The 24413-nt window shown below is 41.4% G+C and overlaps 2 protein-coding genes across 6 annotated transcripts; both read right to left on the reverse strand.

The window, feature by feature from the left end:
- Nucleotides 1–1137: 1137 nt before the first annotated feature.
- LOC310881582 (uncharacterized protein) lies at nt 1138–12906 on the reverse strand. 2 transcript variants are annotated; one of them, XM_083799031.1, is made up of 9 exons: nt 12477–12899; nt 8084–8428; nt 7401–7754; nt 7213–7302; nt 5628–5687; nt 3921–3973; nt 3222–3306; nt 2727–2757; nt 1138–1628 (listed from the first exon to the last, which is right to left on the reverse strand). In XM_083799031.1, exons 1-9 carry the CDS (start codon nt 12523–12525, stop codon nt 1556–1558), a joined length of 1140 nt encoding a protein of 379 aa, XP_083655157.1. In that variant the 5' UTR covers nt 12526–12899; the 3' UTR covers nt 1138–1555. The 2 variants fall into 2 exon arrangements, with proteins under 2 accessions (XP_083655157.1, XP_083655158.1); XM_083799032.1 differs by lacking the exon at nt 2727–2757 and having other exon boundaries at nt 12477–12906.
- A 2947-nt stretch (nt 12907–15853) lies between these two features.
- HAVCR2 (hepatitis A virus cellular receptor 2) lies at nt 15854–23641 on the reverse strand. 4 transcript variants are annotated; one of them, XM_083799034.1, is made up of 8 exons: nt 23431–23640; nt 21101–21445; nt 20393–20443; nt 18421–18497; nt 18126–18182; nt 17240–17354; nt 16601–16640; nt 15854–16190 (listed from the first exon to the last, which is right to left on the reverse strand). In XM_083799034.1, the coding sequence occupies exons 1-8, from the start codon at nt 23549–23551 to the stop codon at nt 16097–16099; spliced, it is 900 nt and encodes a 299-aa protein (XP_083655160.1). In that variant the 5' UTR covers nt 23552–23640; the 3' UTR covers nt 15854–16096. The 4 variants fall into 4 exon arrangements, with proteins under 4 accessions (XP_083655160.1, XP_083655162.1, XP_083655161.1 ...); XM_083799036.1 differs by lacking the exon at nt 18126–18182 and having other exon boundaries at nt 23431–23641; XM_083799035.1 differs by lacking the exon at nt 20393–20443 and having other exon boundaries at nt 23431–23637.
- Nucleotides 23642–24413: the final 772 nt, after the last annotated feature.

Consider the following 24413-nt stretch of genomic DNA (forward strand, 5'->3'; position numbering starts at 1 on the left):
CAAATGTGCAGGAGCTTTCCCCAGCAATGGCCAGCCCTGCTCTACAGAAGTCTTCAGTGAAGAGCTAATTAATACCCACCAAAAAAAAAAAAAAAAAAAGGCCCAGTCCTGCTATCCTGTTAATTAGAAGTTGCAAAGAAGAGCTTGCTGGCTTCATTAAAAAAAAAAAAAAAATGCTGTTTTGTTTGTATTCTCTTAAAGGAAAACTGTGTGGATTTCCCCCCCCCCCACCACCCCTTTTATTCCTTACAGATCTGTGCAGGATTTGTTCAGGAAGTCTATTCTCTCTCCCCTGACCAGGGTGCCCAGCAGGGTGCTGAATGCAAGATGAAGCAGGACCCCAGAGAGGAAACTCCTCGTCTTCCCCAAAACTCCTGCTGTGCAAGCCACTGCGTGGACAAGGAGAAGATGCCATGGAGACAAAAAGTCTCACCACAGCCCTGAGCGTGACTGACGGGGAAGTCCAGGTCTGCCACACTGCTCAAGTGCTGTTTCCGCAGCGGGCTCTTGGTTCAAGTTGTCTTGGCGTGGCACAGCTGTAGCAGGGATCTGTGAACTCCACGCAGTGGAGGCAACAAATGGTGCTGTGGGTTTGAACCATCTCCCATGCTGTTCCCACAGTCACTGGCACAAAGCTGGTGCAGACCCCAGTGAAATAAATGAAAGCTCTGCCGTGTATCCCATAGGTGATCCCTCCCAAGCATGCCCCTAGAGTCAGTCCCACTGCACTGACCCCCCCAGGCAGGCCACCAGCACACTGCTGGGGGAGATGGGGATTTGCAAACAACTGGTATGCAGGGTCTATGGGGACAGGACAGAAAAATTTCCCTGAGGTTGGACTTCTGGGCCATTTTCCACCGCTGGAATTGCGGCAGTCCTTCTTTGGAGAGCTGAGATAGCACATCAGTGCCTGGGGAATAACTAACTCCTGTTTAAATGCCTTAGGATATGGCAGAGAAAATGCAATTTCTAGTGGTAAATTACAAAGTTTATTAACGTAGTCTCCAAGGGTCATTCAAACATGCTGAATCACAGGCAGCATTAGTAACCCTTAGGTCATCTGCATTTTTTATTTATACTCACAAAATTCTTGTGGCTTAATTTTTCTCTTGATTATATAAAAGCAATAAGAAGCTTTGCACTTGCTAATTTTTTATTTATTTATTTGCAGTTCAAAATTAAGCAGCATTCATTGTTATTTCTCTGCTCTTCTGTTCCTCACAGTATAGGTTGTATTCCAGGAAGAGCATTAGTAAAACACAGAGAGAAACAAACTTATTTCTGTAATGTGGTGTTAGTAAGAATACAGATCCCAGAAACACCATTGAATAATGCATAAAACACCTCAGAAAGAAGATTCTTTATACAGTGAGCTTTAAAGGTGACATGGCAAAGAGTTTAAATTTTCACATTGAAGCCTTGGCCCTTGGTTTACAGCCACTGATATTTTGAGGGCTCATAAGCATCTCTCAGTGCAGCTTGAAACAAGCCCTTTTTATTTTCAGTGCAGCCATCCTTTTTTTTCCACAGTGTCTACAGACGATGCAGGAGCTCTTCACAGGACAAACACGTTGTTTTCTCCTTCAGCACCACTGAAAACTTTCTCAAGATCTTCAGCTGGTCTAAGGCTGCAGTGAGAAGCACAGATCGCTATGGATGGAGGAAAAGCTTCAGAGCACCCTTTCTTATTTGTAACATTGGCAAATTCCCTTTGAAACAGATACCATAAGCTACTGAGTCCATTGACTTCAATGGTACAATGCCTACTAATTTACACCCGTGAAGTATTTACCTTGATTGCATTAGTCTAACAGATAGGAAAGGCCTGTTCAGATCTTATAACGACAGGCGTTAGATAACCACTATGGGATTCAGAAAAGATCCCCTCCTTGGCCCCCAGTCCTTATCTCCTAGATGGGGTATGCAGTGGGGGGGCGGCATCTATAATTAAAATAGTATCTGTTATTGGCAAAGGGGGTGATACTTCGCTGGGCTAACCTGTGGTCGGTCTAGAGAAAATCCTTCTCTCCAGATGAGCCAGAAGACATGAGCTTATTAGGCACACCTGCACCAGTTGATTCATCATACTTACATATTTCTTATCTCCATTGAAATAGTGTCCTTGATATCACTGTGTATAATTCTGAGTAACCCAAGGAGGATGTGACAGGGTGCAGTGGCCCCACAAGGGCTGCAAGATTTATCTACTGGTGAAAGTTTTGGTTTCTCACACTGTTGCAGCGTGCCCTTCCTTGGGCCCTTTATTTGTGTGTGTGTATTGGCATGAATTACCACTCCACGAAGGACTGTCCATAACCCCCCGTTCTCTTTCTGAGCCATCACAAGCAGATGAGAAAAGTTTGGCTTTACAATCCCCATAACCATTTACCTCTTCATTGCTTCAAACCAACTCCACTAGACTCATGCCCTGGTATATGATCAAAGAATAATGCAGGTTAGGTATTTCCTTAAGCTGGGGTCACTACATTGCAAAAAGCATCAGTTGCTAAAGTTCTCCAGTGTTCTGATGTCTGTTCATATAAGCAGTTTCCAGGAACCACTGTTTAATTTTCTGGAGTGAAGTTGTCTGAAGTTTGCTCGAACCACAGGTTTGGTAATCAGCACCACAAGCCAGTATCACATCCCATACAATTAGCAGCAAATACCTTCTGCCTCTAATAAAAATTACATTGGAACTTTTGATAGGTAATGACAAAATGGATTACCTTTTTAATATAAACTTCCTTGTGTGTTTACCTAGAAGCAAAATAATAGTGTCACAATGGCAGAAAGATACCTAGAGTTCTATTGAATCAGTCAAACGTTTTCATAAGCAAAGATAGCAAGTTACAAAAAATTCTGTGGGCTAAGCAGGAAAGATAGGACCTCGTTCTGTTTTCAGTTGCACCAATGTCCACTAGGAGCTATTCCAGGAGACTATGGGACCACATCACTAAAAAGCAAGGGACTGCAAGATGGGTCAGGACTGTGACCCGTGAACGGGTTCTTTGCACAGGTTTCCGCCTGCTGCCTCCCCACCATCTCCTCATGCTTGTGGTGACACAGTCCTGGAGCATGGACAAAAACTCCCATAAAATTAACTGAGTACTGTCACAGGGTCCATGGCAGATCTTACCAGAGGACTAATCAGAGATACAGAAGGACATGTGCATTAGGCCAGCATTAGAAACATTAAAATTTAGGTGCTGAAGGATACTTACGTTTCCAAAGCAATGATGTCAGCATTGATATCAAAAGAATGGACACTGCTAAGAGAGTTACGCTGAGAATGACAGAGATGGATAGCTGGAAAGGAGAAGAGAAAAACTGAAAAGTCTGTGAAAGCATGTCTACTTCAGACCTATTCATGCAGGAGTAGGTTGCTGTAGTGGCTAAGAGCTCTGAAATATCTGTATTGGGCTGGAGTTTGCAACACTTTTCTGAGCTTGGCTGTACAAATCATGGAGAAAATGCATCACTATGATCATGATAAACAACGTTAATTTCTTGTTAAATATTTAATCAATCTGCCTCTGAAGCATTTGAGCCTAGATTCGTCCCACTTAACATGAACTTCTTACTAAGGTATCTAAACTAGCAGCTTAGTCACCTTCATCTTTCTCTTAGCTAGAGACAGGGAAGCATAAAAACCATCCCAAGTGCCTGGTCATGGCCTGAGGACACTGCCTCTCATACCGAGGTGTGAGGGGAATGAGGGTTTTTTTGAAGTGTGCTATACAGGTGGGGTGCTCACAGGCTTCGGCTTTATCCACTGGACAAGAGGGAGATGAATCTTGAGCTTTAAACAAGAGTTCAAGCTACTGGTTTGCAAATATTGTCCATTTAGTATGAACGCACTGAAAATCACTAGCACATCCTGCTGTCCTTTTGGCTTCTAATCAAACACTCTTGAAACTTACTGGAAGTTTTACATCAACTTTCTGAGGATTGCTGTCTGAACTTGTGGAAGTCTCTGAAAACAAAAGAGATGGAAATCATTACTGGCACAGTCATCTGAAGGAGTGAGGGCCACTGTGGTTGTCACAGATTTAATCAAGGAATGAGGAGGGCAAAATTTGGCCCTGGGTAGGAGAAATAAAGCGTCTTGCAACCAGAAGTGAACAATCTGTTTCAGCCACAAACTGCATATCAGGCATTCATCGGGAAACATCAGTCTTCATCAAGGAAAGAGAAGGCTTCCAGGGATAGCCCGTGAAGTAAGACAGAAGAAACTTATCTCCTGTGAGGGAGTTTTAACTTCTGTAAGCACAAGATGTAGCAGAAAGCATGGGTAGTAAACAAGGTACGAGCCTAACTGGAGGAATTGCCAAGGTTTAATTGTGGTCAGAGTAATATGTAATTGCTTTTGACAGCTGCATTAGTACAAGAAACCACAGGAAATATATTTATATTCAGATAACTTACCATATATTTAACATAGGTCTATGAAAACTATGTTGTTTTTCTTTTCTTTCCTTATTTTTTTTAATCTTAAGGAATTAAAAAGGAATCAGTTCTTGTTTTTCTAAGCTTTGGATATAGGGATGAACTAAATGAATGCTCAAGAAATCTTGCAGCAAACTTTGCTGCTGCTGCTGTCCTATGATCCTATCGCCTTAACTTTGGCTAGTGAATTTAAAGTCACAGAAAGATTAATCTTGGCTTGGGCCTTGTCTCATTGTGACAAGCTATGAAACACAGAAGTATTTAAGTATTTGGAGCTCTTCATCCAATGCTTAATGGCATCTTAAAAACAGGAGTTGGTCAGCTTAGTGAATCAAAACCACAGCTCACATCTTATGACAGGAAAGTTTCTACGCATTAGGGCATACCCTAATGTATAGAAAGACTGTGATGAGTAGTACTTTCAAGAGGTTGACAAAAGAACTACCACGGAGCCCCCATGTTAGCAAAATGTAATGGGGACCAGATGAGTCATTTGCCAGGGCATGTATATGCAGCATGCTTATGTCCTCCAAGACCACAGAAAAGGAAATGCTGTATGTATGAGGCTCCCAGAACGTCACGTGGCAGTGAGGGTGATCAGCTGGTCACAAATAATCCCGTTAGAAGAAATTTGGTGTGTTTTCTTTTTTTAAATCTCTACAAATTTAAGCAAATGTTTCTGGTTTTGTTTTGTTTTGTTTCAGTGAATAACCTAATCTCCCCCAAATTTTTCAGTTCTGATCAGTTTCCTTATGACAGCTGAGCTGATTTGTTTCCATGTACCAAATAATGTGTTTGAATGTTATCAAAGACATGGACAGGGCATAGGTAGCCCATACGCATGCAATAAAAATTTGTGTTGGAGTAGAAAAGAGATTCTGGCTGACAATAAATACATCTAATAAAATCCTAGCAAGTTCTGAAAATCCCAGGGGGATGCCAACATTGCACTTTGCCTTATGCCTGTCTTACAACATCCAGCTTTCTCTTACTTTCTCCATTTGATACAAAATAAATAATTAAAAAAAAAAATAGTGTAAGTACTTTAGCGGGAATACCCCCAAATACACAAGAAGTGCATATCTCACTCGGACACACGTTTCACAATTCAAAATTAAGCCTTCTGGCAGTGTGCTGCAGCCTGGTTGCTGGCAGCAGCTGTTGGTGTTTCCTCTCCATACCTGAAGGACCAACGGTTGTCTCCTGTGTCTGAAGTGCGGTTGGCACTGGCAAGGTTATTGCTGAGGAAAGGCAGACAAAGACAGAAGAGAAACTAAATGAGAGCCTGGTCAGCAGGAAACAACTAACCTAGAGCTCAGTTTGCCAAACTGTCTGGCAAATACTTATGAGAAAATATCTGACAAAAAAAAAGGCAAGATTCTGCCTGGTCTTCACTTGTGCCTCCATCAAACACAAACTGGGCAGCATCCACCTTCTTTTCTAATTCTCAAGCATCCTTTCAGTACCTCTGAAACACTGCAATAATATGATCCTCATGCAGGAATATGTGATTTTTTATTAATAGACAGTGCTTAACTATGCTGCAGCGTTTTCACACATCATGGTGGTTTGGCGCTCAGAAATAGCATGACGCAAGTTATTGCATGTGTGGGAACATTCATTACTCAGTAAGCGTGATATATAGTTTGCTGTGACTCGTTTTATGGTGGCTCTTTCTAGCCCACAGTGACAATTTAAGTTGCCCCCAGAATCCTGGAGGTAAGACTCTTTCCAAAACTCTCTATTTACAACAACAGAACATAGGAATTATCCAGAATGATATCAAAAAATGAGAAGTAAGACAATGCTGAGAAATGCTCACAAATGCTCAAGAGATCAGTTAAGTCACTTTCATAAGCCCTCTCCAGGGGCATTCAGGAACGGTTTCCTAAACTCTATTTCTTCTCTAAATCTCTAGATCTATCAAAAGAAGACCTGCAAAAACCTAACTACTATATTTCTAAGAGTTCAGAGACTCTTGGCACTAGTTGAAACCAAAGGCTCTCTCTTAACAGGTAAACATGACATATCCTTGATATGTCCTTGAATACGATATATCTTTGAATATGATATGTTCTTGAATTTTAGCATTCGTTTTTTAAAATCCCCATTTGCAGGTATCTGGTGGGCAGGCTGTGACACCTGAATAACATGGGCTATTCTGCATTTATATTTGACTGAGAGACATGGCGTGCAACTTCATGCAAGTTTGTTCATTTCTCAGGTATGGTATGATTTCGTATCCCATTTCCTTTTCTCTTGAAGAAATGACTGTTAGTTGTGGCAATTGTCTTGCTGCTTTTTGTCAGTACCAAGGGCACGTGTAGGGCACTGGAGAGCTGAGCCTGCAGGCCATATCTGGCCAAATATATTCAGTGAGTTTCAAAGCCAACCACAGTCAGAGAGTATTTGCAATGGAAAGCTCAGTGGATTCACAGTGATGACAAATCAGGTATCAGACAATTCAGCTTGGATGGTGACAAAGAGCAGTTTTTAACCTCACTCAGACCTGAGATACCCAACAGTAGTGAGTGACTCAAAATCTACTTCCTTTAGAGGCCTTGAAAACATGTTTTTCTCATCTGTTGCTTCATCCTGATTTCTGACAATTTCTGAGTGGACCCCAGATACCTATTTCTGCCAGATGCAATAAATAGCTCTCGATAAATGTTTGTTACACTCTTAAGAATAGTCAATATTTTTTTTAATGACATCTTCATTTCCCTGAATATGCAACTTCTGACTTTCCAAAGTTATTGTACTCACCTACAGTTGGCACATCTTCCATCACAAGAGAAGTGTTGGCCCTTTCAGTTTTGTCTGTAGTCAGATGCATACTTGGGAATTCAGTAGTCACTGAAACAAAATAAATACAAATTCTGGTAAAGATCACTGCTTAGGGGGTTCTTCATACAGTGTTCAAATCGCTTCTTGCCCCTCAGTGTTCTTTGTACCTTCAGGAAGAGGGATGGGCTCTGTTGAGCAGAACACATCATCATCTTCAGTCCTCACATCAGCTGCTTGGAAACCAGTTGAAAAGTCTGGGAGAGCACTGTTTGTAACCATTGCTTCTGGAAAAGTCTCACTTGGTGTCACATCAAACACTGTGGAAGCAATTGTCTCCAGCATTTCTACTGCTGGAGACTCGGTGGTTGCAGTTGCTGCTAGGGGGACATCGGTCGTCACGAGGACAGCAGCTTCTGTTGTTCCTTGAAAACCAGAGGTTGCTTGAGGAGCAAGAGTTGTTTTTCTGAAACGTTTGGGAGAAGTAGGAATCTTTCTCATTGTTGTTGTCTTCACTGAGTGTGCTGCATGGAAAAATCGTAAGCAAGAGAAAAGCTGGATCAGAGCATTCACAGCTGACTTTGGGAAAAGGCAAAAGAGAAGTGAATGAAAAGTATCTATCTAGTAAAGTATTGTGAATAGAAGTGGGAGAATTGCTATTTAAAATGGTTGTCTAACGAGGAGAAAGCAAGCCTCAGCCAGAACAATTCCCAATTCCCAGATTTGTGAGTTTGCTTTTTTTTTTTTTTCCTTCACGTTTCAACCACCCACTCCCTGACCCTCTCACAGAAACAGAAGGACCAGAACCTTGTGTGGCAGAGCCCAAAAACCTGCAGAAGGCCCCAAAACTCACCTCTGGCCACCACCAGCTTTATGTTCTGTTTGATGTCGTTGAACCAACCCGGGATTTCTATGCGACAGCAGTATGTACCTGCATCTTCTCCCCTCACTTCCCGTATCATGAGAGACACATCTCCATAGGAAATATAGCCCTGGAGATTGTACCGCTGAGATTTTCTGAACGTCACCCGATTCCCAGTGGTGTGCAAAATTTTGTTATTGCACTTTGAATTTGGGCATGGGCCTCTGCCCCAGCACATATCAGAGACGTCCTTCTCTCGTGCCACCTGGTAGAAGCAAGGCAGTCTGACAGGTTGTCCTATTATTCCTCTAACAACAGTTTCAGATGTGGTGTGCACTGTCAAGGAAGAAGAAAGATGAGTGAGGAATTTTGGTGGGCTCAGATGTGAGACTGCCTATGCAGCACAACTTGGCAGGAAAAGAAAAACCACTACCTGCAGGATGCCCACTTCTTGTGATCCCACAGGCTTTCCTTGGGAGCCTGTAGCAGCTGATGGCCTAGGGCAACATGGGCATCAACCAGGAGCTTGCAAGTGTTGGCTTTTTGCTGCTGCTGGAGGACTGAGCGCTCTGGCCCCAGCCAGCTGCTGTAGAGCTGCTCCCAAAACACATCTCCCACAGCAAATATGCGGTGGCCAAAGCTGAGATCTGTTGCTGATGGCCCAGGCGCAGAGTAGACCTGTGCAAATGGAATTGGGGAATTCTGCTCCCATCCCAGCTCCTATTCTAAGAGACTGTTTGAAAGCTGTTCAGAAACCTGATATGAAACACATCTGGTTTTCTCAGTCTACCATCAGCTTCTTCAAACAGACAGAAAATGTTGTCGTGGTTGCCTTTCCCTGACACACTCAATAGCAGGATCCAGAATACCTATTCTTGTGTGAAATTAGTGCCTAATTAAGTTGGCAGAGCAGAGGGATCTGTCCAAGGGAACCTATTCTCATATAGTGCACTGCTTTCTGTCCCTGAGAAAGCCCCACCATCTCAGTTACCTTGCAGAGCACCGTGTACACAGGAACTTTAACAGCAAGTGTTAAACCACTGTTAAAAGAATAGACACATTTTAATTGTGTTTTTACTCGTCATGACCAGCTTTACTTTGTGTTTAGAGCCAATACACACTTTAGCATCTGGTTTGAATCTTTGCTGCCTATTGTTCCTCCTTAACTGCCCATGCAATTCCCAGATTGCCTTAAAAGGGATTTCTTCTTCATGAAAGGCACTATACAAAAAATGTTTACATACAGGGATAAATCTCTTCTGGTTCATATTCATCCTGTATGTGTTGGTCCTCCTGTCGTGCTGCCCTTTTCTCCCGTGTTATTATTTACATACAGTGGAGCAGGAACCGAGGGACCTGGGGAACATCCAGATCTGGTCCTCTGCTGCAGCAATGGGATCATCCCACAGATCTGATATCTCCTGGTCAGTTTGCTCACCCCAAAGAGAGACTAACAGCAGTTGCTGCTGTTATCAACAGCTTTGACACTGGTTTGCCAAACATTTCTATTTTGCCAGCTGTTTAAATGTCTTTTCTTTTGGCATGACTCCCAGATAGCAAACAGAGATGCTTCCAATTGTGTCCATGTCTCTCTTGTTTTGTCTTTAACGGACTATTCCCCAGGTGAGGTTTTAGTCTGTGGCAGGCTGCCTCACGACTTGTTATCGGGATGACATTTCAGCTTCATTATTGCTTATCCCATTGGCAAGATAAGCTGACTGGTTCAGGTTTCCACTGCTCCAAATGCTAAAAGAGTAGAAGCAGACAAAACAATGTGCAATATGGTTTGAAGGGCAGAAGCTTTTGCGGTGAAATGAATGTAGGATGTGCCAGAAAATGAACTTCCAAGTAAGGCTTAAGGCTTTACAAGATGGCTGCTTGTTTTACTTGTGGAAAGGGTAGGTTCATTTGCCTAGTTACAGCAAAACAAATAGAGAAATAGTCTCTTTATGTGACAACAGAACAAAATAATTCATCCAGTTGACCTTGAACGTATCCATAGAGGAGCAGAGAGTTAGTTTCTGGAGCAGGTTAACACATATTTTCAAGTCAACACAACAATGATGTGTATAAAACCAAGACCAGCTTGAACTATTCTTGGAGTTAACATCACCACTGTTTGAGGAGGAAGGGGCTTATCTTCTGCTCTCATTTCATCTCAGTTCTGCACAGTGCCAAAGCAGCTTCGTTAAGGAACTCTTTAACAAATGAAAATCTGCCTGCCCTTCTCTGTAAAAGAAGAAAAGGCCTGAACTTACTTTAAAAAAAAAAAAAAGGAAGACACAAGGCACCAGAGTGTCTCCAGGGTAGTTTCGCACCAGTACCAGTGCTAGGAAGTTATCGTTTTTGCAGTTTCAAGTCCTCTTTTAAGAAGCTAGCATTCCTAGCATCTGTCTTCACTGCAGGTTAGGAGGGAAAGCTTCAGTACTGCAACAGCCTCGTTTCAACAGTATGAACATCTGCAAAGACTAAGTAATTTCCTTCTCAGCTGCAGCCTCTTCCACAGACACATTTTCCAGAAGAAATAGTAAGCAGGATTGAATTTAAATGTCTTTGAAATTAAGAAAGAGGTTCCTGAGACTGTTAAATTGTGACACACTAGTCTTACTGTAAGAGGAATCCTGCCCTCGTGCACAGCAATGACCTGCCTAGGCATCCAGATCTGACCCAAGGCACTCTGAGCATCAGCTGTGCCTAGGCAGTCCCACTGTAGTCAGCGAGGTTTGCCACTCTAAATCCTTAACCCAACTGAGAGAGAAATGGACTCCAGATGTTTAATATATCTTCTAAAACTGTAATGTATTCATAACTGCTCAGATCATATATATATATATATATATATACACAGATATTTGTATGCAGTTTCTCTTGAAACAGTCCTCAGTGATTGATAGCATTAAGCAGTAACTCCAGTAGTTGCTGCTGTAATGGTTTTCTATCCTGTAGACTGGTCAATGGATGGACAAAAACATACATCCTCCAGTCAAGGCAGCTGGTTGAAAAATGATTTTTTCTTCTTGATCTATATTTCAGGAATAGCTTTTTCCATTTTTATGTAGAAGATACTTGACATCTTTTCCCTATCGGTCCTATTTTTTGTATTTTTCCTTAAAGTGTTTGTACTGATGAAGTTGCAAAGAAAATGTCTGATAAACAAGAAAGAAGCCTAAAGGCTAAAACTGCCAATCTGCTGATTCCCAGAGTCTTATATTACCCATTCTTAGCATGGAGCTGGGCTAAAGAGAGGAGAGTAACAAAAAGCCATTCTCACTCTTCAGTAGCTCCGTATACAAAATAGTTTTTGAAAATAAGAGCAAATGGAGGCCAGTAACTCCCATTTATGTTAAGAATGAAGATATGACAAAGGAAGAGGCCTCCTGTTTCTTCTGCTGAGTCTGGTAAAAGACTGCAAATGTATGGAATTCCCTGGGCTACAGGAGTGTTGGCAAAAATCCACTTGCGCAGCAGACACCATGGAGGTTGTGTTGTCATGCCTCCATGGGGAATGAATCACTTCTTGCCCCTCACTGTCTTCCACCATTAACCAAACCTGTCCACTATTTTTCACAGTGATTTAAAACACTGCAGCTGCTGTAAATGTTCTATTTGTATATTGGATAGTTCATCCTGGCAAAGGTTGGCCGGTTAGTACTTAGTTGTCTAAAACATTTCCTGAAATGCCTCAGTGATTTACAAGCACATCTCTCACTAGGAGCTCATGTCCCACTAAAAGTTGATGACCTGACATTTCATGAGCCACATTCAGCAATTTGGATGCTGCATTTCTGAAGCCTAAATATACATGCAGAAGTGCAGCTGATACCAACAACACTTGCAGGACTCAGTCTCCCAAGTTATTCTTTGACAGATATTTCTTTTAGGATTCAGATCCTAGATGGGTGAGCACCGAAAGTTTGGGTTTAGAAGGAGAGGAATCTCCAGCCATGCTTTTCCATGACAGTACGCAGTTCAAGCAGCAGACAGCCCTCCGAGTTTCAGAAAATCCTTTCTTTATCATGTATATGCATTCATTATTCTGTCAATATTTCAATTCCATGGCTCAGGCTGTCAGGCTTGTACATAGTGGAGAGAGATGGATAAGCAAAACAAGCAGTATTTGGCAGTAGTAAATAAATTGATAATTTAGGGGAATAGAAGAAACTTACCAAGCTTATAGACAGAAGAAACCACATAATTTTTTTTTAAAAGCAAAAACTCATTAAGTTAAACTTTTGAAATTCTGAATTTCTGTATACAATTACAACAATTACAACCTTTTTCACTGTAATGCATACATACACAGGAAAAACAAGTACTGCTGTTTTTAATACTACAATATTTTTGTTTTCTGAGCAAGCACACAAACAACTGGGTAAAGACTCACCTATAAAGATTTGTATCATAATCCAGCGAAACAACACAAAACGGAACATTTTGACTGATGGAGACTCTGGGTCAATGAGCGGAAAGAAAGAAAACTAGATCTTATAGCTTCCAGAGATGCTGAGTGAGCCCCACTGAAGTATCATTTCTCCATTTCCAGATTTTATGTACTGCAATTGCTTCTTCCTGTCTTCTGGATAATAACCTTCTCTGCCCTTCCAAGACACTCAGCATGGTACTACCACCAGAGATTTCAACATATATATATTTTTTTGCCCTTGTATGAATTTCTTAAGGTCCATTACTGCTCTGTGGTGCTGAGCAGCAAGAACAAGTTCTGTGCTTTTACAGTCCTAAACATTTGGCTTAATCTCTACCTCTGTCTTTTCCTAAATTTTCCTAACCCCTTCACTGCCCTTGATTCTGCCCTCTGCTTGAAGACCCCTCTATTTATTTCCCCAGCTTCAGATTTTCTATTTGCAAAGACAGACTTGAAAGGACTCTAAAGATCTGCCACACCATCTCCAACAAATATTTTTTTACTCTTTTTTTTTTTTTTTAAACTCTCTCTGACCAATTGATAAAGATATTCTCTGGAAGTTCTACTCGAAAAGATGAGTAATAGGGTGGGAATAACTCAAGGCATTCAGGACTGGACAAGGCACGAAGGAATGGAATGGAATGGAATGGAATGGTGCTGTTGGAAGGCACCTACAAAGCCACTTTGAGCCAATGCTCAGCTGATGTCACTGCAGGGAGCAGCTGAATCCCATCTGGGGCACTAATTTGGATATTCATCCAGCTACCGATTGCCATGACGTTTTTCAAAACAGAATCGGCCAGCATGTTCTAGGTGACTAGGGAAGGAAGAGGGTGAACGTGGCATTATGTCAGCTTTGTTTCTTTAGTGAAACTGGGCTTGAAAAAAGCCGCCCAAAATCCAGCTGATCCAAGTATGCTGGGAAGAACTAGTAAAATCTGCCTCGCTTTCTGCATCTATACTGCTATCTAGTGGCTTCCTGCAGGCAGAGAAGGAGCAGTGGAGTGCTCTCCCTGCAGCTCGTTAGCCTTATCAGGGTCAACAGGCTGCCAGTTTGTGTGCAGCTGGATAATCTCTTAACGGGTGAACAGGCTTCAAGTGCCACCTGTACATCTCTGGGGCTTGTTTTGAAATACCTATTCCAAGATCCACTGACATGAGTAGAAATAATGAAAAAGCAGCGAGAACTTCTGCTTATCTACAGTGAAGTTCTTGCAGTGCACAATCTTTGCAGCCTGTTTACAGAGTAACCAGACAGCAGCAGAAAGGAAACTTTATTTAAAGTTATGGTTATCAAATAGTCTATAACTTTATTTTGCATTAAAAAAAAAAATCTTATATAAGAATTAGCCTGAATTTGTCTGTGATACTAAGAAAAAAATTCCTTATGGGCAAGCAGCTTTCATGATTAGCAGTCCTCAGGCTCCTTAAAAGCATGAGTGGTTGGAAAGAAGTGATTTTGGAAACCCCACACTTTTTGTCTAACTGAATCCCAGTAGAGATGACTTATTAGGTCAAAGTTGCAGGAAGCAGAAATTGTTAAGGAAGTTTTCTGAGATCTGTTTCAGAGATCAGGTGAGACTTCCTCCAGCTCTGGTCATGGGCTAGAGCCCACAGCCGCGACATATGCTCAGCTAGACAGAAGGAAAACAACATCTGCAGTGGGGACAGTAATTCTTGTTTGGTAGTTTTTGCTAGTAGTCCAACAACAACAACAAAACCCTAAAACTAATAAATCCATTCAAGTTTCAGTACTTTCTTACACAAGGCAACATATGACATGAAGACAGCTAATGGCAGAGTTGCCTTTCCTGCCCAGTGGGGTTGGTAATCACCTAATACTTGTGTTCCCACACTGACCTCTTTAGTTAACCATGAATTCACCTCTGCACTTTGAATCTTTTCAGTTCAAAATACATCCCAACTTGCCCATTTCGATCTCTTCCTTCCTCAGCAGGATGAGATTTTTCCCCCCTCCATGAGCCTCTGCAAGCACACTCACCTGCAATATCCCACCTTAGCCAGGCTCCCCAGGACTGCAGGGGAAAGCCCTCCCAGCTGGGGGATGGAGGGAGGGGGAACTGCTCCACTGACCTCAGCTACCCACAAAAGCACAACCAGACCGTGGCCGAAAGTGTCTCAACTGTTAACATAAATACCTACCAATTTTATTATTGTTCCTTTACACCTCAATGGCTAACACAGCTTTGTTCTTTGCATGGCTCCCTTGAAAATGATCTTAACGGTAGGAAGTTGGCTGTGAGTCAGCTATCCTTCCCTGTGACAGCAACATCTGCTTTAGGTATTCCACACTGCTGCTCGGGCTGAGCTTCAGGGTGAAATTTGCACTGGTCAATATTTGGTTGAGAGCTGGTCTCTCTCCTGCCTGTACCACTTTTCTGCTCTTTCAGGAAGTCCCCAGCATCTGTTTAAAAACGTGTTCTTAAGAACAGTCATGGAAAATTGTCCTTCCAGTGAATGCTGATCTGAGTGGGTTGTGTCTGCATAAACGCTGCATGAAGAGTTGACTCATCCCCACAGGGCTCCCTCCATCTCGCAAATAAGCCAAAGTTCAGTGTTATGGAGAATAAGAGTCTAAATGGGGAGCACTACAAGAAAGCTAGTAGGCCACAGATATTCACCATTTATCAGCTAAAAGCCATCAAATAAATTCAGCACAAAATATTAGAGTTGTTTGGAACCTACAGAGGTGTAAAAGCAGAACTAACTTTCAGCCAAGATTTTGTGTAATGTCCCTAACTTCTCCACAAATTAAGAGAAGGAAGATTTTTTAAATTAATTTTGCAGAGTAGTTACATTTTGTCTAGTTGCTTTAGAGGCCTGGAGGTGAGACTTTCCAACCTGAGACTTCTCAGGGCATATACAAGCCTGAGGAGAAAGCCACAGCAAGAAAGTGACATATTTTGCAGAGGAAAATGCATTTAGTGATGGTTCCCTGAAAAAAAGCAGTGAACACTCCATAGACTTCAAGGAGCCATGAGGGGATGAGCTTCTCCAGCTTTTACTGGGAGTAGGCAGGAATTTGTACATTGCACAACTGAGCTGTTACCAGGAGTGAGCATACCCAGCTTTAACAAAAATTCAATGAAATGTATTTTGACATCCTAATACTACCAAGTTTTTCCACCTGTCAACTTTGTCATGGCAGCTACGAAATTGCTCCTCCCCTCGGATGGCACAGATCGTTTTGTAGCTGGCAGATACAATACGCGATAACGACAGATTTCAAAAATATGTGGGTTGTTTTCCTTTTGTGATTGAGTAGCCATCCCGGCACCTCCTCTTTTTCCAGAAAGGAAGAGAGAATTTGAAGCAGATAGTATCTGGTAAATTTATTTATTGTTTCTGGAAATTTCCATTCAAGCCACTAGGATTCCTGTCTCTGGAACAGGCCGATAAAGGTTTTAATTAGAATTGTAGCTTTTATTTGCAGTATTAGAATGATGTGAATGATGCTTCAGAAGCCTGGTCACATTTAACTGCAGAGCAGAGGGAGCAGCCAACATTTTGCAAAATTTTTAATGTCCCAGTGATGACAAAGGCACACATGCATCCAGTCCTTAGTGTATTGTATAAATGTTTTCCTCTGCATGGATCTCAACTTCCAGGGCACTTCGGTTCTCTGCATGTTTTGGTTTCCAAAATGCAACAGAGCTGCACAAAAGAGTGAAAACAATGCTGTTAAACAACAGACAATAGAGACACAAAAGACCAAATAGTTGAATCAACCATCTCACTGGAAAAAATGTAAAATATACAAAAACACTTACTTAAATGTGACTGATGATGAATGATGAATCATTTTTCCATTTATGAGAACCCACACTTGAAGTTTGCCTATTCCCTAATGCAATGAATTGGCAGTTACACTCATTTTTGTTTAATAACTAATGACGAATAGCAGGATTTATTAATTTATTTTGCAATGTTTTGCATTAACTTGAGATTAAAAAAGAAAACAAATTTAATGTATGTACAGTCAGCATGCATCTAGGAGGAATCACAAGTATTTCCTTCTGGGACCTAGTTTGTCCTATTAGCTAAAGCAGAAACAGAATACTTACTTTGCAAAGTTACTCATCTTCTTCATATTATGTAAATATCCTAAGGATCATGCAGAATGAAAAGAAAGAAAAACAAAGTTCTTTAAACGATCAGGAACAAGTAAAGTAGGAGGTTCAGCAAGGAAAACAAAATGCAAGAAACTAAATTAGGGAACTTTAAGCAGAGGCTTTCAGTGTAGGAAATCCCCACAATTTCCATGAGGTCAAATTCATATGGCTTGTTCTGACCAAGAGCCCAAGGAGAACATCTGGCACGTGGAAGAATATTGGATATAGTTCCGTGAAACCAGTGCATCTTCCCTCGTCATTGGGAAGGACTGGGACAAGGTGGCAGCTGAGGGATAGGTAATACCCATGAGGAAACGAGCAGGGCAGGGGACGTGGGCTTGTGTTGCACATCTCCTCACCAGACCCCAGGTCAGCTGGTTGCTGTGGAGTCTGAGATGATGAGAACACGCTGGCACCTTCCAGTTCTCTGCCCCAGGCACTGGGCAGGAGACCCAAGCAGGCAGCTGCAGCACAGGCATGCAGAGACATCAGCTTGCCCCCATGACACAGAAGAGATGTATGGCATCTGCCATGGCTGTGATTTGACATACCCAGCCCATCGTTGAATAACCACCTCCAAGAAGTACTTACGTCTACCAAGCAACAGACCCAAAACGAGGATGACTAGAAATACCACGCACACTCCAGCGCAGATATAAACTGCCCCTTCTGAACGCTGCTGACTATGAACTGGTATGGATGCATTCTGTCAAACAGAACAGATTAGTATCAGTGGGACTAAGAGCAAAAAGCCCATACACGACCCAGAGGCCATTTGTGCATTTTGCAGCCCTGCAGTTAAAATACACTTAAGAGCAAGAGCCTAATTTGAGATACGGGACTAGTTTCCAGCAGCCACAATGCAACAGTTGTGTGAACCATGCTGTTAAATATATTTCTTCTTAAGATTGTCAGAGTGTCTGAAATTATGGCCAAACCCATTTGTTCAGGTTCAATACTATTTGGTGAATATTTTTATTTAAACTTATGATTAAAATATCTCCTGGTGCGTTCCCCACACACACATACACCTCCCTTTTTTTTTTGTCAGCTTATTCAGCATCTATTCAAAGCTATATCCTTGTAAGTGAACATGCCTTCACCTTGTGTTGGACTTCACTTAGGCAAAATTTCTCTCTCAAGCCAGCCATTAGGTATCTAGCCTCTAAAAAAGGCTTCCCCTTAAAAGCTGGGAAGATGTTGAAAGGCAGTGCGGTCCCTGACCTTCCACACATGCAGCAATATGAATGCCCACAGTACATACTAGCTCGTAGTACATAGTATCAGGCCTACCCAAAGGTTGTCTTTTCCTGACAAAATTTGGGTGATGCTACTGCCTGTTAACTTGCAGCACGGGCTGGAAGACTCAGCAGGGCAGACAGGGCTGCCTATTTGAAACCCACCCCATGGGCAGTGCAGGTGGATCCCTGTGCTGTCAGGTAGCCCAATTTTGAGTCTTCCCTATGTCCTGCCGTACCTGCAGGCTTGAGGTTACTTCTGAGTAGTCTGAGGTGTTCAAGTGGGGACCAGAGGCCTGAAAGGCAATGTAGATGTTGCTAAATATCTTCCCACATTAGTAGGAAGGAAATACTTTATGCAAGCAAAGCATTTTTCCCCCTTTAATACTGACCACATAAGTATTCTTTTGTAAGCAGTAAATGTGCAGACTACAAAAAAAATATATTATTTTGCAATCAAAATAAAGTACTACAAGTGAACTGCATGGCTAACCACTTAATCTCAATATGCTATAGCACAACAGAAATGCTTACAGTCTGAGGATTTTCTGAAGAAGAAACTGATGGCCACGTTTCCACAGTAAAGGATGTTTCACTGGCACTCCCAGGAGCTGAGCAAAAGCAAGACAAACCGACACATCACTGTCACAGAAAGCTATTCTGCCTAGACAGAGAGGAATTCATACTGCTGACCTGGGACCATCAAACCTAAGCACCTCTTTCAGGAGTCTTGGCTCTGCATATCATAAAGAAGTTTGTGCCTTCAGAAGGTAGCACAAAGCTCCTGATACTGGAGCCTCTACTGCCCTTTTCAGAGCTTTGAGTTCCTTCCAGGAAATGCTGCTATCTCAACAAAGAGCCTAGAAAGTTGGAGTTACCGAGGTGGGCTTCGGTTTTCATAGCCCAGAAGAGGCAGTGGATGCCTAATGCAAAATTAGATTATCTGATCAAAATTGATTAACACCAGCTCAGGGCCTTGAAAGAGTAAGTGGTGCGGGGTTGCAGAAAGCAGGTGATACTTTGATACTTTCGAAATCCCAGATCACAGCTATGCGAGAAACAGCCTGACTGAAGTGTGATATGTTTGCATAATGACATGCAGCAGATTTTGAGGTAATTTCCCAGAGTAGTTTTCAGTATTTAAAACAGAGCTATGAATGGCTGTCTTCCACAACACCCATCTCAGTTTCTCCATGTGGTCTGACGATACGGACCTTCCTGAAAACAAAAGTTCCTGTTCAATTTATGACAACCCCAGGTGGTTCCTGATGTTTCAAATGGTTAACCTTGTCCTACAAGCTTTATTCTGAAGAGTGCAGGATCATCTGCTTCACTGTCCTCTTTTTTGAGGGAGATGCTGGCATATTCCTGCATCAGAGGAACATGGCCACCTGCCTTTTCAAGTCTCCCTCCGCACAAATGTGCACGTATTAGCTTGTATTCTCAAAGCACAAAAAATTGTTCCTTGTTTCCCAACAGCTAAGATGTCACATGGTTAAGAAAACCCGTGAGCACTAAGACTGGAAGACAGATTATTTGCAACTAGAATAAAAATGGTCTGAGAAAGTTTTCACTTCTTCTTCCAAAAAGGAAATGCAACTGTTGTAACATTTTAGTGTTGGTTAACTAAAAATAAAAACATTTGAGATTAAGGGATAAATACAAAGAGCATCCCTGATTTTTTTTCTCTCCCACATATACTGAAAATTAAAGGTGGCTTTTACAGACTGAAAAGGATACAGCTCAGTGGGTATAGCCTCACCTGAGACTATTAAATATACATGTACTACTACGGAGGATACAGCCAGCCTCTGAGACAGGTTAGAGCTGGATAAAACAATACTTTGGTGCTGTATCATAAAATTCCTGCCCTGTTTCTACAGTCCGCCTTGGTAATCTGCTGTTGACAGGTAATGGAGACGGGATCCTGAATTAGTCCAATAACACAGTTCTATGTTATATTACATTGAGCAACAAATAATTTGTTTAAATAGCGAGCACACATGCAACTCCTTAAACCTTGGATTTCATTGTTGACGGGATGCATTTTCAGATGACGAGGTGAAAACAACATTTATTTTTTACTTTTTTATATATATAATATACAACATATATTATATATATAATGTAATTAATATATAATTATATGTGATGTTTTTATAATATAATTATCTTTATATATATATACTTTTTTTTTTTTCATACCACAAAGAAAGCACATAGTGAAAAAACAGCCACAAGGAAAACGCACTTGCAGCAGCAATGTAACATCTTCTTCCACCTAAAAGCTGGCAACAAAGTTCCTCTCACATGTACAGGTTCCTTCTGCGGGGCCTTCTATAAAATGCCAGGTAGAATTTACAAGCCATGTTCTGATCTCAAGTTCTATGGTAATGTTTAGTAAATTTTAGCCAAGACATTTCTATCATCTTACTTCTTTCTTAAGATCTCCATTTGCAATAGAGCTTATATACGCTACCGAGATTAATATTTGGAAAAAAGTTACCTGAGGTCTGTGTAGAGGTGTAAGTGTGAGGACTTACAGTAGAGATCCTGGCTGATGTGGCAAAATAAGATAAGATAGAATAAGATAAGGTAAGATAAAATAAGACAAGATAAGATAAGATAAAATAGAATAAAATAAAATAAAATAGCAAAAAGCCAATAAACATTATAATTAATTTAGTGTGCATTCATGCAGTGAAAAAGAGAAAACGTTTCTGTAAGAGGTGTGCTAGAACCAGCTACACAAGTACAGCTGTGAGCCACTTACTCCATATATTAGCATGCCTTTTATAAATAGAGAAAAACTAAAATCAAAGGAGGAATTGCCTTTAGAAAACCTTGTTTATATACATGTGTGTCCCTGGGCTTTACTCCAGAATCCAGCAGAAAAGGATGGAGCACTGTCTTCTATGAACACCTCCCTTTCTCTGGAATTCTACAAGCAGTGCTTCTAAGAAAACCCAGTAGCACTGTACACCATGAAACAAAGCACCACATTTGTTTGTTTTACTTTGTTTTGTTTTGTTTTGTTTTGTTTTTTGACTGCACTGGGATTAGAACATTATGAAAGATAGCTTAATCTAAACAGCACCCGTGGCAGATCTGCCAGTCATCCTGTGGATGACCACAGAAATCATTTCTACCACAAGCCCCAAAATCCAGACTTTACCAAAATAGTAGTCGCACAGGACAGCTCATCCGCACTCACCTTTCTTGATCACAACCTGAAGATTTGTTAGCTTATCGTTGAACCATCCCGGGATCTCCACGCGGCAGCAGTAGGCCCCGCTGTCTGCTTCCTCGGCGTTTATGATCGTGAGGGACACGTCGCCCTCGTGCAGGTTCCCCCTCAGCACGTACCTGCTGTGGTACTGATCTGTCACTTTCCAGCCGTCTGTCCAGATGATAGGCTGGGAGCATTTGGAAGCAGGGCAGGGGCCACGACCCCAGCACATCGATGTGGTGCTGCTTTTCTCGTTAACTGTGTAAAAGCAGGGCACGGTGATGTTCTGTCCAACCTCTCCTGTCACGAGTGATGCTGACACTGCGGGGCCTACGGGCAAAAGCACAAATGTAGTCACTGAGCAGAGCGCGTGCAAGATGAATTTTCTAATACATCTCGTGTGATAAATGGACCCGTCCTGACAACAGCACCAGGATCAGGTTTTTAACAAAAAGATGTGAAACCCAGCAGGACTGCTGCATGGTGAGGAATAACGTTCTGGCCAGTGCTTTTGTCCAGAACGTGTCTGTAGCCAGAGGAACAGGAAAAGCGTTTTCTGCAGTCTCTGTTGGCAGGCAAAAAGGTGAAGCCAGTCCAGAGTTTGGATCTGCACAGCTCTGTGGCTTCTCTTTAGCCGTGTCCAGTTCAATAGTTCTTTATTTTTCCCTTAGTTCAGATTTAATCCAAGCCAGGCATAGGGGAACAGAAAGACATTGACTTTCATTAAAACCACTGTAGGAAACGCTTTCTCCCTTTCAATGAAAGGTCACTGATTGGCAGGTTTCATCAGAATTACAGCTGTTTCCTTTCTTTCCCTGATAACAGATTTGGCCAGTTCCTATCAGATTTTTCAGAGCTTTCCTGAGAAATTTTATACCTTCTTTTTCCACTAGTTTATTTTTTTCCCTCATTCTTAACAAGTTTCTAACTTGTTCAGTTCCCATTAGAGATCATTTTGGGGTTTCCAGAAAGCTATTTCGCGCTATTCAAGTCAAAAGACAGAGATATAGCAAGCCATAGCCCATTCATCACAGCGAGATTATTTCTTTTGCTGTATTTAAACCACTTTGGTCAGTATTCCATTTCGGAGAGTTTTAATAAAAGCTCTGTTAAGTGCCAGCCAAAATCACATGTGCTCTGGTGATCCAGACTGTCATAGCCATCCTGTAACTGCTTTCTTCTAACAGGTCACGCAGCAGGGCTGCTGAGATGTACATTCAGCCTCCTTGTAGTAGAAGGAAAACTTACTACTACGTTTTCCCTATCAAGTCCATTAGCATTGAATCAACTGTGTAGACACATTGATCTACCCACATTAGTATTTCAGGGATAGAATTCTCTTCAGCAAATATAGAAGTAGTTAATATTTTAGCAACTAATTATCTCTATTAAAAGTCTAACCCTGTATATCACTGAGAAGGAAGGGCTCTCCCCTAGGCAGGTCAGCCAACATATGCCGGTGGATCCCGAGCACCCTATGGCTTGACTACAATTGTTCCTTGTGAACAAGCTGTCTTGCCCACCTCATCTCAGTCATTTTCTCTAAACTAAGCTATTATAAACAAGTCTCATGCAAAAACTTTGCCACAATAACATACCAAACACTATATCTCTGGAAATAATGTATTTTATTTAATATAAAAAAGTAATCTCTAAATTAATCTAATCATAAAAGGCTTTAGAAAGAACTAGAAGAAAAAATGTCCATAATACCCCTTTTCTGTCTGTTGAGCATATCCTACCACCGAATTTTTAATGTCCATCTGCCTATATCAGTACCTTTCTGCAAACCTGTTTTCACTGCTATTGACTTTGACAATACTTTCCTAGAGGGATGGTTGTTTCTCAGAAGAAGAAAAAAAGGAGAGATCATAGATTTGTCTCAATACGATTTCATATTGTCTGAAAACCACTAGAAGCTGCGGCTGGCTTCTTCCTTGTCTTCCTAAGCATTCACATTCACAAAGCCTGTTGAAGTGAAACATCCATTTTACATCTTTCCTAAAATGATTTTAAGATCTCTGCTAGTCTCAGAACATCATTATCTAAAAAAAAAAAAAAGAAAGAAAAAGAAAAACAAAAGATCATTCACAGTAAGACCAGCAGACAGCCCAAGAGGCAGTGTCTTTAAAGCCACCATAGCCCCAACACGATTGTTTTAAAAAGGAGATAAGAACTTCAGAAGACTATTGAGTGACTGCGATGAAGTTATATTTTAGTGCAAAACTGCAGTTTCTGTGCCATGCAACCCTCAGAAGCATTGCTGCATGTTACCTCCATCCACTCCCGGCTATTTTTTATGCCCACTTAGTTACCTGTAAGCAAGGTCAGAAGAATCCAGTTCAGGAAGAAATGAGGAGACATTGTGGCTGAAGATGAGGGACACTCGTGTTCACCCTTTGTGCACCTACATTTAAGAAAGCCTGTCTTTTTCATAAACTTCTGGTTTTACTTCTCAGTATTAGCACGTCAGCTTCAGACAGGATGATGCCCTTTAGTCTGATCAGGATTGCCTTTCCTGTGGTTAGTCTGTTAGTCTCTAATGTTGCTGTTGGTGATACACACAGCTGAACGCTTGCTGACTGTGGTTTGACTAATAGGCTAAAATACTTAGCAGTACTTCAAAAATCTACTTGTTTTGTTTTGTTTTTTCTTCCCAAATCTGCTCAATTATAGTAGGTGAAACTGTTGTCAGCTCCACCAAGCTGACAGCTATCCATAATACAGTGCCCCATATTGCTTCCCATACTTTTTTCTTGCCATAGTATATAGAATTAGGGGGAAAATTAGTCCAGGCAATGGGCTGTCATAAACAGAAAGTGTTTGACAAAATAACAAACTCCTTGTGACTATTAATCTACCATTTAATAATAAACTTCTGGCTCTAATACTTAGAAGTAGCTCAGAGCTACTTTGAGCAAATGTGATTTTTCTTTGCAGGCTGTAATTTGGTAACATTGGAAACTTCCCTGCTGTTTGAGAGTTGTAGCCTAAGCAGAGTTGCCGTCTGTTAAACTTCCGACTCTTTTTTTTATTAGAGTTAAATCCGACTCTTAAACATCCTGCATATATCTGGGCTTTTACAATATAAAGTAACACAACACAGAAGTCACTTAAAAAGGAGGGTGGAAACCGTGCTGTCCCAGGCTCAATGCTCACTGTGATAAAATGTTATTGAAATGCATCTTTTGAAATATGGTGTTGCCTGCCCACTTTCCCTGTCCCTGGATTCCCTAACTCATCTTGAGGACATATATTATTTTAATATTGTTTGGACTAGAACTGCAGCTGTGATCAA

The sequence above is a fragment of the Anser anser genome, assembly GCF_964211835.1.
Source record: "Anser anser genome assembly, chromosome: 14".
Taxonomy (NCBI): Eukaryota; Metazoa; Chordata; class Aves; order Anseriformes; family Anatidae; genus Anser; species Anser anser.